Below are 14,584 nucleotides of genomic sequence, written 5' to 3'. Positions count from 1 at the left end.
TAAAAATTATTGGAGTCGTATATCTTTTTATTCCTGAACTTTCCACTCACTGAGCACGTTCTTAGATTAAAATGATTAGATCAGATTACATCTTTTATAGGCTTACTTATTTTTTACGTTTTTAACTAGTGAGGTTTGGATTAAACTCTTTCAATACAAAGGTACCACTAAAACAGGCTAATAACTGTAAGAACATGATAATATGTATGATATCTCTGATACTGGGTTGTAAGTTTTCTACAACTGTAAGAAAAATGAACTAATTACACTTTGAGAAGCACGGCTTTAAAGGTCCATTAGCCAAGATTAATCCATTTTTTTCCCAGAATGATTTTTGTTTGTTGCCCACCCACCCCCATTCCTGCACATGCTCACAAAGAGTAGAGTGTCTATAAAATGTCACAAAAGGCCCATTCAAACAAGCATTCCAGACCAGAAGTCACTTTTCCAAATGGGTTTTCTCAGCCACATAATACTTTTGTCCTGAGGTCATAGCTTTAACCATTTTTTGCAGGCTAAGTAAGAAATAAAAAGAGAGAGCCTATTGCACTTTTATGGGAATCAATATATGAAATCATTAAAGCGCACACAGATGCAAGGAGGTGATTGAATGCTGTTTGGTGTAAATTACCTGGTAGAGGTTTAGGTGGTGGTAGTTTGGGGTTACTACTGGGTGTGTGCACACTGCAAATCTTGATGAATCCAGCCATCAGCATAATCAAGGCAATACCCATCAGCAGCACTGCCCACCAGTAAGCCTGGGAATATCCAAATACATACATTTGCACAAAGCCATAAATAAAATATGAAAACCATTAGTAATATGGCCCATTAATTACACACCGATTATTCCAGAAACATTTCAAATTAAATATTTTATAGCTTACAACACTGTGTCTGCGTTATTATTTGTAAGCTAATATCTTATTCATGTAATTATAGCAAAACGTTGAGCTTAAAGAGATATACAATGTTATTATTACTATATTGTGTAGAATACCAGTCTTAGCTGGTTTTTAAAGAAAGACACATCTGGATCATGACATTCAAAATTGACGTCAAGACACTTGCCACTATCCATTCAGCAATGTTCTCATAAAGCTCAGGGTTGAAGATGGCTTTCTTCAGTCTGGCCAGTGGCCCATCGGCATCCACCAGCCTGCACTTCATGAACACATCACAGTAGCCTTTGAAGTCGTTGCAGGGAGAGCCAGCCTGAAGCGTGGTCACCTTCCTATTGAAGAACTGGGCCAGGCGCTCCGAGCCTGTACTGCTGCATGTGCTGGGGTTCACTGTGGGAAGAAGCAAGAACATGGAGCAATTCCCAGGATGATGGCACTGCAGCATCTACTCTCAAGCATGGCATCACATGATATCACTGAGCTATGTTAGAACATTGTGTGGGCGTGTTGTAATTAATATGGAAGAAACCCACTCCAGAGAAAAAAGGAGATTTAACACCAAAGATACATCACATTGTCATGCATAGGCAAGTTACTTACTCAGAGGCTAGAGTGTGAAATATTACAAAATCAGAGGATCTGAAACAGATTATAAAAAAAAAAAAAAAACAGAGCAGAGTGTACTGACTTTTCTCCATGCAGCAAACATGGCAGAGTTCTGTCTCATCCTTGCCGTCCCCACTAGCACAGGTACACACCTCCAGCCCATATTTCTCACAGATAGAACCAGAACAGCCCTGTGAAAAAAAATATATACATGTTAGAAGCTATTCTTCTCTTTAAAATTACAACTATATTTTCACCTTAGACTCCTGATACTCAGGGTTCAGCTTTGGCAATCCACAACCTGTCAACGCTTCCACATGTCAGCAGCATGTCATTACCCCGTTAAGGCAGACTTGAGTTTCTCCATGGCAGGCAGTGAAGTTGGCTTTGGGCTCAGAGGTGGGGCACTGGGCTGAGGCTCCATTACACATGCCCTGATGGGCACACTCCGACTCCTCACGACACTTCTCGTTCCGGCTCTTGTACGTGCACTCGGAGGTGCAGCATGGACCTTGGCTGGGACTGCAGACACAACATGACATTCAGAGCAGTGTGTAGGATTGACACAGCACATATACACACACAATACACACTTATTACAATTAGACAATTACAAGTTGTTTTTTTTTTAATATATTACGCTGTATAGTAACATCAAATTACAGGTATGTACTTTCCTAATCTTCAAAGAAGTATGAAAAGGCAGAGTGTACCTGCAGACTTTATTAGGTTTAAGTTTGCACTTCTTGTTGTCTGGCTGGTTAGCGTCATAGCAGCACTGATCTTTGCACTGGTCATTGTATCCACAGTCACACTCCTCTCCTGGCTCTACCAGGCCGTTACCACAGATTGGTTGGCCAGACTCTGTTGTAGTGTACACGAACACACACAGACACAAACGTGCACACACACACACACGGAGAACAGACAATCTGTTCAGTCACAAATACATCTCTTTGTTGAGCCTTGAATGTTCTGCACTTGAAAATCCTCCTGGAGAAGGTTTGTCAACCTCAAGTAGTCTGTAAAAAAGCTATGGTGCTAGTTAATAGAGAACAGAAAATTCCCAACACATTTTCCTGAACTGAATATGGATGAGATCTTTTTGAATATTGATGGTCTCATACCGCCAATGACAACTGCTTTATTAAACCCTGCCTATGATAAAAATGACATTTGACATACAGTATAACAGATGAAGTGTGAAAGCTAGACCGCCCTGTCCAGCTTGCACTACCAAAATCTGAAACTGATACCATTATAAGGACTAAATCTGTAATCAGTAACACAATAAGTTCAAGACCTACCCACAAAGCAGTTGCCCCGTTTCTTCTCCAGCACTTGGCTGATGTTGCGAATACTGCACACCGAGAACTTGTTGTTGTTAAGCTTGTCTCCTGATGTGGCTCTAGCATACATTATGTAGTTGCCTTTCTCTTTCTTATCCTGGCTCTTTGACTCGCCTGGAGTGCATTCAGAGCCTGAATCATGCTGTTAATAAAAATGGAAAAAACATGAATCAGTTATAGCCTTTGATTTACATCTAATGTTTCTAATTTTTGTAAGATTATATACAACCATGTACCAGATTATAATATTTTACAAACTAGCAGCGCTGGTTAAAAGAATACTGTTTCAAGTTGAAATAGCACCGGCAACATGTACAGAACGTGTTGTAAGCACAGGCAGCATCCAATGTCACCAGGCTATTTCTAATCACACAGAACCAAAACTAAGGCCATCAGGTGGTTCTGATGGTTAAATCTGCAGGCTGGTTTAAAAATTAGAATCCCTGGCAACCCTGAAGCCTTTAGCTGATTTGCTCTGCTTCCTTGATTGGCACAGGGCTTCGGTACATTCTCCTGACCTACCCAAGCCATAATGTGCATGCATACACATTTTTCAGCAGTAGACAATAATAAACTTTAACAAGGATTGACCATAAATAAAGTTTGAACGTAGTTTGAATATCGGCTGAGTGGATGGCCAGAGCAAAAAATAAGCAGGGAAGGTGTCAAAAGACTCAAACAGAGAATCAATGATACTTATGGCAATGTTCATATCACAACCCAGAAAATGCACAGCACTGGCAACAACATGTATGATCTGAAGTCTGGTTTCAACTAACTCAACAATGTTGCTTCATTGTGTAAAAACTCATTAACGGAGGTACAATGAGAGTGGCTTTATTCGAATAGTGAAAGCATTAAGAATGAAACGCCCACTTTCCCCAAATTGGTTTGATTATCTAAACCCAGGTGTAGCCCAAACTTACTGGAGAGCCGAAGTTGTGTCCCACTTCATGGGCGAAGGTGATATGGGAGACCTTTGGAGGCACGTGAGATGCATAGTTCTGCACTGTTATAATCCCAGTGTTCAGTGACTTCCTCTTCCCATCAGAATACAGCTTACTCTTTTCACAGATACCACCAGAGCTCCCTGAGAGGACGACCATCAGAATAATTGTCAAAGGACATGCAATGTCACTGGCAAAAAGACTAGGTTTCTAAATAAACACTAACATTCGCACATACATTAGAAAAGCTGGAGATCGCTTGTTAACACATAATATTATTCAATAAAAACAGAGAATTAGGGGCCACTTTACATCTAAAGTGTCCTCGTGAACTTCCTAAAAGTGAGTTGAAACCCTAGAATTTGTATGGTGCCAGTTAGGATTGGGGGATATTAATATACATCATCAAAATCAATGTCACAATATGCTTTTCGGAGATATTGTGAATATTGTGATGTCTTTTTATTATATTTTTTCAGTGTTATTTAACAATTATACACTGACCGGAAGCAAATTGTAAAATTAAAAATAATGGTCTTTTTCCAGTGTTAAAAATGTTTAATATATGTTTGTGTATTAATAATAACACAGCACTACTGTATTGCTGGCAGTTTGTGAAAAAACCTTTTTATCATTACAATATTGTGTATTGTAAAAATGCTGTTTAGAAACATATATTTTTGTCTTATTACCCACCCCTAGTGCCAGTATCATTTTCCAAACTTTTGAATGATATTTTTATACACAATTAGACAGATTTGCATGTGAGTACCTGAAGGTGCTCCCACCCAGGCCAGTCCCAACACACCATCGTCGAAATCTCTGTCAGTGAAGACATAGGCTAGACAATAATCATCATGGTTCTGCTCAGAGTTCAGCTCCAGAAACTTCTCCACACCGATATTAGCAAAACGGAAAGGGTTGGACCTGTCCCGCTCGTCACTAGTTGTGTTGATCTAGAAAAAATAACAATGTCCATAATGTTGTGCATGCTGACAACAGGAACAATACATGGTTTTGTTCATTAAATTTCAATAACCTGGTTATGAAAACTGGAGTGGACAAAGTTCCGTTTAGAATATATTTAGGCAAAAAAAAACCACCCTGGACTCACCCTAATTCTCTTCACCATGAAACTAATGTTGCGGATACCCAGGAAATCTGTACCCTGGTAGATTGCATCAATCGCCTTAACATGGCTGGAAATCTGAGAAAATAGCAGCACAGTTTCAGAACTAAATTAAAAATGTAGTTACAAACTACATTTATTTCACCCATATATTCACAAACACACAGACGCAGGTGTTTCTTCAAGTCTTTGGACTTTATGAGGCACTGTACACTAGCAGACCAAAGTAATCAAAATATAAGTGAATTCAGATAAATGAGAGAGAATTACCACTGGCTACTCTGTGGGAAGCATTAAAGACTTGAACATGACGCAACCAGACAGCCAGCACAGTGAGAAGAAGAGGGGTGTAAATGTGTGCATCTTGATTGGCTGAAGATCAGACATGCCCATCATAGGCTGGGCAACAATTAGTTGCAGTAATCGAGAGATAACGAGTGCCAGATTGTCTGATCCTCCTAATGTACACAGAGCAAAATCTTTAAGACTGGAAGACTGATGTGGCTTGTGTAGGCAAGCTTTACAATTTTTCCCCCAATTTGGTCTTGGTCCAATTCCCACCCACTAACTTTCCCCATCGCATGACAACTAACTGGGGAGGATAGGGCAAACATTTGCTTCCTCCAAGACACGTGAAGCCAACCACTTCATCTTTTACAACTGCTGCTCATGCTGCATCACAGGGCAGCGTTACACACTCGGAAGAAAGCGCTATCTGTTCTGCATACATGAGCTCACAGACATCGGCGCTAAGTGACAGGGGAGAGACAGTCATGCCATCTCTTCCACCCTCCCACAGCCAGTTTTGTTCTCCTGACTCTCAGCCAGAGATAGCTGTGGCACTGTCGGGACTCGAACTCGTGATCCCCTGCGATGATAAGTGAACCTTTTTTCTGGTGCACCAATCTGAAGCCCCCAAAGGCAAGCTAATCTTTGCATGTTACCACAGAGTCCCTAGCCGAAGCTTATCATAGTGGTGACCACAAGCCGATCTTCATGGTGTTATGTTAAATCTTTGTACTTGCTGGTAAGATAAGAAGCTCTGCCTACGCTAGGTTGAGTGGGAGACGACAGTCTTTTATCCAGGCTGAGAGATCTGTGAGCCAAGAAACCGTGTGACTGGATAAATGATCCCAGTGGTGTACAATGAGAAAAGGAACAAATACATGCAACCTGGACTCCTTGTCCCTCCATGACCGGCTGTAAGACTGTCTTGAGCCGTATAACTAAAACTATTTATTTTATATTCACGCCTTACATACAAAACATTCATGTGCATTATAAGAATAGAGTCTTGAACTTCAACAGTTATTACCTGAGCAATGACAGCCTCTCTTGTTTTGTAGTATTTGAAGAAGAGGTGGTCAGTCTGGATGAAGAGCTGGCAGGTATTTTTTTCCACCTGCGCCATCCTCTTTTTCCTTTGTAACACATGGTCATCAGATGACTCCTTCTCTGATCCCACTTCTGCATCCTGTTAGAAAAAAAATAATCTATAATCTTTATACATTGACTAGTATCAATAAAATAGTATTTTTTTTAAATCAGTAAAATAGTATTTTTTAAATATTCAACAAATCAAAGCATTATGGAAAAACAGGCAATATAAAAGAAAAACACAGTAACAAAAATGCCTAAAAACATAAGTTTTGCATAGAGTAAAAAACAAAAAAAACAAAAAAGTAGATAAGTGAGGCAGTCAGAGCTTTGTTTTTTTCATCTCTCTTCACTGAGTGCTAGTCTTGATAAAAAACAAAAACAAACAAACAAAAAAAAAACCTGCACAAAAAGTTTCAGGCCAGTGAAATTAGCAAAAACTGGTAAACTGTACTGTGCGAAGAAGTACTAAGAGATATGACAACATGACTAACCTTGACAGACTCTTCCACAGCAGAGGCCTGATATTTCTTCATCCTCTGAAACACTGAGTGGTCTGCACAGCCACCCTGAGGCCCGTACTTATGAGGATAATCTAAAAGGCATGTCAAGTGAGAAATACATAATAGCAATTCTGGCTAATTTTGAACTTACAGTGTTCTTGTGTAAACAGTTCATTAATACTCACCAATGTCATCTTCATGGTAGATGACGGAGTGGAATGGCACATTTTTGTCCCCCAAGTAGCGCTCAGCAGGCTCCACATAGTAAGTCCCATGGTGTGTATTAATAAAGCCCTCAAACTTACCATCGACAATAGAACCGTGAGTTACGCTGCCCTGCTCGCCTGAAGGTGAGAAGAGATTAACAGGCTGCCGGATTAGAAACTCTGCAGACTATTAACACGCTATTAAGTCAAAAGTCTTCCACTCGATCACTCTGCTCTTAACATCTTATAATTCCAACAGGACACTTAAACCAGTTTAACTATCAAAATGCTGCAGCGTATACTTTATAAAAATGACAAAAATGCTAATGTCTCTCACCATAGATCTCTCCAGTATAGATATGTGATGTGTCATAGTCCACTTCTTCTCCAGACACGTCCAGCTTAAAATCCTCTGAGAACAGTCTCGTGTCCCTCCTCATCCTTAAGTTAAAATGCCTGTAAGGAAAGCCCCAATAGATATTAGATTCCATACAGTTAACTACAGAAATCCAGCATCATGCAAAGGACATTTCCTTGTCAAAGAAGAACTTTTAAGAGATGGTTATGTACAATATTTCCTTCTCCTGTGTTGTAGTAACATGAGCATTACGATCACATTCTGGCTCAGACAGGAAGCGTCTGCTTTCAGAAGATGCTCTTACTGGTTAATTGGTTTGGTTTACATGTTTGTAAGATTTTGGGAAAATTGTAGGAGAGACTGATTCCTACACACTGAATGCCATTTGAGCAGATTTACTGAACTGAGAGCTCATTAATTACATTAGTCATTAACGGGAAGCATAAATCAATAACACAAACTATTCCCTTACTGCAAGGTGATTAAATGCTTGCTGAAGATTATTTATTATTCTCAAAATCTACCCAACCTCCAAAATCACAGCTTTGAAAAACGATTCTAAAGTGCTACTCTTACACAGAGGAAACGGGTAAATGTGCAAGTAATTTTGGAGGTAAATCATTATAGTATCAGTGTCGTATAGGGTTCTTGCAAGGCTCCTGTGTCTTTGTGTGTGGAACACCAAAAGGAAAACAGACCTTCCGTGAGCGTGGAACTCCAGGTGAAGGAAGCGGTCCTCATGCGAGATTGCTCGCTTGGCTATCTGGTGTCTGTTGTGCACCAAGTCTGTGTCGTAGGACAGTCCCTCATAGTGCCGAATGTATTTGTTCAGAGGGTTGCCATAGTAACCTGTGTAAGGCACAATGTGCGATTGGATATCAGCATTTGACTCTAAAGCATAGCAAAACCATCACACAAAGTTTTGTACAAGAACTGGATGTTCTGAAACACTACAAGAGGCTCTTTTAGAAAGGAAGTTAAACACTAAATACATTTAACCAGTAGTCAGATGGTCACTACTGAGTCTACAGGATATATAGCATCTTCTTTAAAGTGTTGAAATGTGGGGCGTGACAATCTGATGATTTTTTTTTAAATTGAGTGTTATAGATCATAATGGTTTATAAATCAGCTATTGAGGTCTTTTGCCGATAATTCAATGAAACATTGCCTTATGAATCAAAATCATATCATATCGTATTGTAGCAGATTCAGTGGTATTGTCAAAAAAGTCTAATTATTCCCTTAGGAATAGAAATCATATGGGGTGGAAGCCTGAGGTTTACACTCCTAGTTGAAAAAGTTCTCTACAAGGCTTTGTGAATAAAAAAAAACAAACCTGCAGGTTTATAGTACACAAAATATGCTAATGCACACTGCAAACAATGTAATATGTTGCAGTGTGTTCAGTGCTCTAGTCAAATTAAATCAGATGACTTTCCAGGAATAAATGGGTTATTTGTTACACTGAGGCAAATCACATCCAGAGGTGGGGAAAAAAATCCTAAAACTACCATTACAATGACTCTGAACTGTGAAATTTATCACAGTTAATATATGAATATAAAATATAATCCTATATTTCTTCAAATGTATAACTCTAAAAATCAAGTCACATTTACTGAGCGATTTGTTTTAAAACACTAACTAAAATGCTAAATGCTCAAACTAAATATATATACACTTCCACCAAATAATTTTTTTAAAACCTTATATCGATTAACTTTAGTGAAGATGCTCACCAACACAGCAGTCAATAATGTTTAGAATGACGTTATTGATTATGCAGCTCTATTTTAAATGTTTCACTACATTCAAAAGCCGCTGGCATCCTGAATGGAAAAACAAATGAAACACACATCAGAGGAAAAAAAATTATATTTTAACTACGTCCTAAACCAGGGCTGGACTGAATCATTGATGAGTTGATTAGATTCTGGATTTGTCTGCTTTCCAGAGATGCTGTCAGCTCAAACCTGCTCAGGGGCAAGCTTATTCAACGTAAAGCACATTAGATCAGAAATCAGTACATGTCTATTAAAAATGCGTCAGCTAGCCCACTGGCCAAGTAAAAGCTCCAGGGTGCTGCTCAGTCTTGTGATTTGGTTGCACAGAAATACATCTGAAGAGGTAAAAAACAGTAAATAACATTACGTTATAACATATTTTGAGCTAGTTAGCTAGTTAAGTGTATTAGTACAGACTGAGGGAAAGAAATGAGTATATGAGTTCTCAGGAAGGGGTTGATTTTGTGCAGCTGTTGTCCTTATTCTCTTCTAAAACGCAGCACACAGAGACAAAAAGTCAGCAAGTCGTTGGTCAACATGTCAGCTACGAGCTATAGTGTTTTCTCCTCACATCACATTTAAAAGATGACAAAAAGTTTGTACGACCCTGGTGGGTCAATCCATGTCAATTCATATAGGGTTGCTGCTGCACATCTCGGATTTAGTTCTTTTTTTTAATTATTATTATTTGTTGCTTGTGACCTAAAACCAAAGTGTGTAATGTATTTCGGCATTCTAACATTTTTTCTCTCCCCTGTAAAATATATATTTTGATTAAACATCTGATCTGATCCATGTTTACGATTTAATATCACCAGAAATATTACTCACAGCCACAAAACATTTGCCAGAAATAAAGATAAACTTGTTTTCTATCTGTCTAAATGCTCAGAAGTCACCACAGAAGGCCATGGTTTCCTCAAAACGGCAACACGTGCAAAATTCCCAAACGTGACTGATATTAGTGGCTAACAGACCCCACTTTAAAAGTCGCAGATGCTAAAAGTAACAGTGTGAGCTTAAACTATACATTTCATCGACTTTGTGTCAAAATCGGAGCTCGAAACAGACAACAGAATTCAAGATATTGACAAAGTTACAAGTTTAAAGGTTCGTGCTGTTTTGACATCAAGCGGAAGGTAACGTCGACTCAACAGTAGAATCATGAAAAAATTGTGAGAAAAATGTTTAAAGAATGGTCATGTTATGTTCCAAGTTGCAATGTCCTTCCACATTGTCTTCATATTCAAACTTAACAAGATATCAGCTCATGTTTCGTGTACAATCAGCTGTAACCATTTACACAAAACGGACATAAAAAATGCATGACCTTATAAAGTGCTACATAAATTTAAATCAAAACATTTCAATGTCAGCAAACTTCCTTTATTTGAATTATAAAGAGCTCAGCCACATGTAGACAGATAGAAAACAGGTTTGTCTTTATGGCTGCCACATTTCATGTGGCCCGTAATAATATTTCCGGAGATATTAAAGGGATAGTTCACCCAAAAATGAAAATTCTGTCATCGATTACTCACCCTCATGTCGCTCCAAACAAACCCACACGACTTTCATTCATCTTCAGAAAACAAATGAAGATATTTTTCTGTGTTCTCACGACACAAACGGACACGGAAGCGCTGCACTGTTTACAGCAGAGGAAAGAGGGACACTGTATGCAAGCTTGGTTCATTAGATTGCAAGTTGATTTTGCATTTCCTAGATGTCAGAACCTTGAGAAACTTCCTCTGCTGTAAACAGTGCGGCGCTTCGGGGTCTGGTTGTGTCGCGAGAACATCCGCTCTCACGTCAACACATCACACGTCGTGGTTCTCTCGGGAACGCATGTGTGAGATCTATGTGGATGTGAAGATATTTTGTGAATAAAGACTTAATTTTAGTTTTTTTGCGCACACAAAGCATTCGTATCACTTCATAAAACTGGGATTAAACCGCTGGAGTCACACGGATTACTTTGCGATGCCTTTATGAACTTTTTGGAGCTTGAAAGTTTTAGCTACATGGACTGTCAATGGAGGGACTGAAATCTCCCAGGTTTCATTAAAAATATCTCCATTTGTATTCCAAAGATGAATGAAAGTCTTATGGGTTTGGAACGGCATGAGGGTGAGTAACTGATGACAGAATTTTCATTTTTAGGTGAACTATCCCTTTAAATCCTAAACATGGCTTCCCAGATAAGACTTTTTAAATTAGAAAATTCAATATTTTTCAGGGGAGTAAAAATAACACGATGTTGGTATTTAACCAAAACACTTTACACACAACAAAATGAATGAACAAAATCTGACACATGCAGCAAAAATCCTATGTGAACTGACACGGACTGGCCCTGGTGTGTGTTTCTGTGTACACTCACTACATCACCTGCCTGAGATGATACACTAAACCTACTGCACTAACCAAGGTCAACACTTTGAACAAGCAGCTTACAGATCAGGTGAGTGTTAAAAGCTCTCTGCTACAGACATGTGTATGGATTAACGTTTTAATTAAATTATTAGAACGGGGTTGTGAGACATATTGCCACCAACAGCCTAACTGTAAGAGTTATGTAAGACTATTGACCTTAGATTTTTTCAACCCGTTTTTTCCCCCCCATATGGTTTGTTCAAATTGGAGCTACAGGATGTTTGCTAAATCTGAGCGACTGTGTGAGGGCCTGAGAGAAGTGGATGAGTTTCAAAAAATAAACAACTTCATCAAACACAGGTGCTGTGCGAGACATGTCGAACCTCGTGAGGCAACACCACAAACATCTATCAAGCTCTGAAAGAGCATCCGAGACATCTTTATGAGGAGTTAAATGGTCTACAGATGAAGCCACACATCAGTCCGTTTCCTGATGTAAAAAGCCAGCCAAACCTCAGTTACGCAGGAGTTTGGAAATATCAGCTCTGTGAGATAACAGACGCTATGGGTTTCCAAATGTTTTCCAAGAGATACCAGATTCCCTCACGCACGCATTTTAGTCACATTAATAAATCCCAGACATGCTGCCAGAAAGAAAATGCTAAACATACACTGTGCGCGTGAATCACACACATCTGATTTCAGAGAAATATAAATCATATTTTCTGATTATATTCAGCATTAAGTAGTAACAGACTACACGTGATCTGGATTACGTAACATGGTTACAAAAATGATGTAGTAGGCAAAAGAGGATGCGTTTGAAAACAGGCGTAACCAGTTAACAGTAACGTCTCACGATCAGCCACATTTACGATCAGGAAATGGCAATGAATCAGTCAATTCTTGTCATTACAGTAGCTTTGTGTTTATGAGAACTGATATTTATAGTATGCTAAATTATCTTCCAACATATTTTATTTTTATAAATAAACCCTGACGTGTTGTGCGCATATTTATTCACGTATACGTCGAGCTTTAATACATTCAAATATTTCATCTTCTCACTGTAAATATTATTTTTTTTTATTCCTTGATCATGCTAAAGACAAACCAAACAGGATTAAGGCTTAAGACAGACCAGCAGACACAACGCCTGCTGTCTCCGGAGCAAAGCAAAGAATATCCAATCAAATAGTATCAGAATGTAAAACGGTGCAAAATTTATAACACAGAAGGTGCATAGACGGAGAAATTCACTGAAGCGCAGATCCTACACAGATCTTACACAGATCTTACACAGAATCCATTTCATGCTTATCTGCTTCTCTGGAAAATAAATGGCACAGAATGTTATATTTATTTCTTTGAAACAGAAATAATACTTTTCAGATTAAACATCCAGTTCACTTTGCTTATTTGAAACCCGAATCCTTGTCTATAAAGCCAAAATGTGTATTATTATTATTCCTGACTGTAATATTGTCATTATTAACTGTATTCTTTATTATTATTATTATTATTGTTGTATTTTATTGTTATTATTATTATTATTATTATTGTTGTTTTTTTTTGGTTTTTTTTGCTTCTGAGCAAACAAGCTCTTGAGTAGCCAAAAGATGACAATATTAATATTAATATTTGAACTAAATGATGTGAAAAATGATGAATGGACCGAATGTGAATTTCTGTAGCAGTAAAACATTGATTTTAGATGTCATTAAGTCATAAAAGATGCAGAAAAGAACAAGCTTTTTAATCAAGATAGATTATTTAACATCTCAGCTGAGCAACATAGAAAAGACAGCACTGATAATGATGATTATTATGATGATGATTATTATTATCGTTATTATTATTATTATTATCAATCCCAGGCGAGGCTGTGTTATTTAAGCACACTGATGAAAAGCTTCATGACGCTTAGAAAACTGACATTTCAATGAAAGCTGTTGTTATAATCGTTGTGACTGAGTGCAGTGTTTAATAAAAGCCAGAAGTGTTGGTGTGGAAAGGCAGCCTGTTAGCTGCAGCACTGCTCCCTGCCTCAGCCTTCAGCTCTAACTAACAATAAAATAACGGACGCTGTTAGCTTTAGCTTCCCGGAAAATAAACAAGCCAGAAAAAAAAATAAAAATCCCCGACGGTTTTAATACATCGACTATTAACCAATGCAGAACAAACAGTCGATGTATAACAACGATTATTAATGTGGAAAAAGCTTGATATTTGATGTCATGAATGAAGGATTGTGTTTTCTAACACAATCTAAAAGCAACATTGTGAAGCGATTTCTAAGAGCTGCTACATTAGCTAGCTCGGTAATTCCGCCTAGTTTGCGAATAAAACTCTTAATTCTAGACACTACATTTATTTCATATTTGAAGCTAACTTCAGAACAAGCACGACAGCCTCGGTTGACATTAGTAATTAGTGTTATTTTGTATTTATTTCTGTATTTTTTTTACACCCCGGACACCGACATTGCAGTGACGGCTCTAGCGGCCAAGCTTGTCATGTAATTGACTAGCTGTAGCCGGCTGCCTCTTGTTTCCATCTTGGACAATGCTAGCTAGCTAGCTGTGTTATCGGCTAATAATGCGCCTCAGTGAGGTGCCGTTAGCTTGTCAGGGAAGCAGGCTGCGCCTAGTAAAGCCTGAACAGTCCGGTTTTTTCACTGTAGTGTGTTTCCAAGTCTGTTTTTGTTGCACAGAATGGCGAAAGCGGACATGTTGTATCTATAAAAACTTTAACTTTACGACAAAGGGCCTGTGTTTTTCGGCATTTACCAGTTAGCAACGCTGCGCGCGCTAGCCGTGTCCCCTCATCTGCCCGTTTAATTTCGTGCAAAAATAAAACAGAACGGTTCTGAGACACGGTTCTGTTCACACTCACCTTGACTGGATTTCAGAGCGCACAATAGGCAAAGCAGTTTTATCACAGTCATATCGCGTAAGTTCATGGTTAGTGCATTGATACAGAAAGCGCTTTATTGTCCCAGTTGAACGTAAGACGCCCCCTGTGTTTACAGCTCTCTCTCTCTC

At 38.6% G+C, this 14,584-nt stretch overlaps 1 protein-coding gene across 1 annotated transcript in view; it reads right to left on the bottom strand.

The window, feature by feature from the left end:
- LOC113530072 (disintegrin and metalloproteinase domain-containing protein 10) overlaps positions 1 to 14,584 on the bottom strand; it is an 18,285-nt gene extending 3,701 nt beyond the window's left edge. Inside the window, exons 1-15 of the mRNA XM_026919779.3 lie at positions 14,436 to 14,584; positions 8,076 to 8,226; positions 7,357 to 7,475; positions 6,999 to 7,157; positions 6,805 to 6,905; positions 6,249 to 6,407; positions 4,919 to 5,011; positions 4,577 to 4,760; positions 3,784 to 3,947; positions 2,816 to 2,999; positions 2,222 to 2,372; positions 1,847 to 2,030; positions 1,591 to 1,699; positions 1,072 to 1,292; positions 632 to 758 (exon numbers count right to left, since the gene is read on the bottom strand). Of these exons, the coding sequence (XP_026775580.3) occupies positions 632 to 758; positions 1,072 to 1,292; positions 1,591 to 1,699; positions 1,847 to 2,030; positions 2,222 to 2,372; positions 2,816 to 2,999; positions 3,784 to 3,947; positions 4,577 to 4,760; positions 4,919 to 5,011; positions 6,249 to 6,407; positions 6,805 to 6,905; positions 6,999 to 7,157; positions 7,357 to 7,475; positions 8,076 to 8,226; positions 14,436 to 14,502 (2,173 nt within the window). The 5' untranslated portion in view covers positions 14,503 to 14,584. The remainder of the gene's footprint in view (positions 1 to 631; positions 759 to 1,071; positions 1,293 to 1,590; positions 1,700 to 1,846; positions 2,031 to 2,221; positions 2,373 to 2,815; positions 3,000 to 3,783; positions 3,948 to 4,576; positions 4,761 to 4,918; positions 5,012 to 6,248; positions 6,408 to 6,804; positions 6,906 to 6,998; positions 7,158 to 7,356; positions 7,476 to 8,075; positions 8,227 to 14,435) is intronic.

Source organism: Pangasianodon hypophthalmus, chromosome 9, assembly GCF_027358585.1.
Source record: "Pangasianodon hypophthalmus isolate fPanHyp1 chromosome 9, fPanHyp1.pri, whole genome shotgun sequence".
NCBI lineage: Eukaryota > Metazoa > Chordata > Actinopteri > Siluriformes > Pangasiidae > Pangasianodon > Pangasianodon hypophthalmus.
The sequence above is the reverse complement of the archived record's forward strand: the minus strand, read 5'-3'. Positions and strand labels throughout refer to the sequence as shown.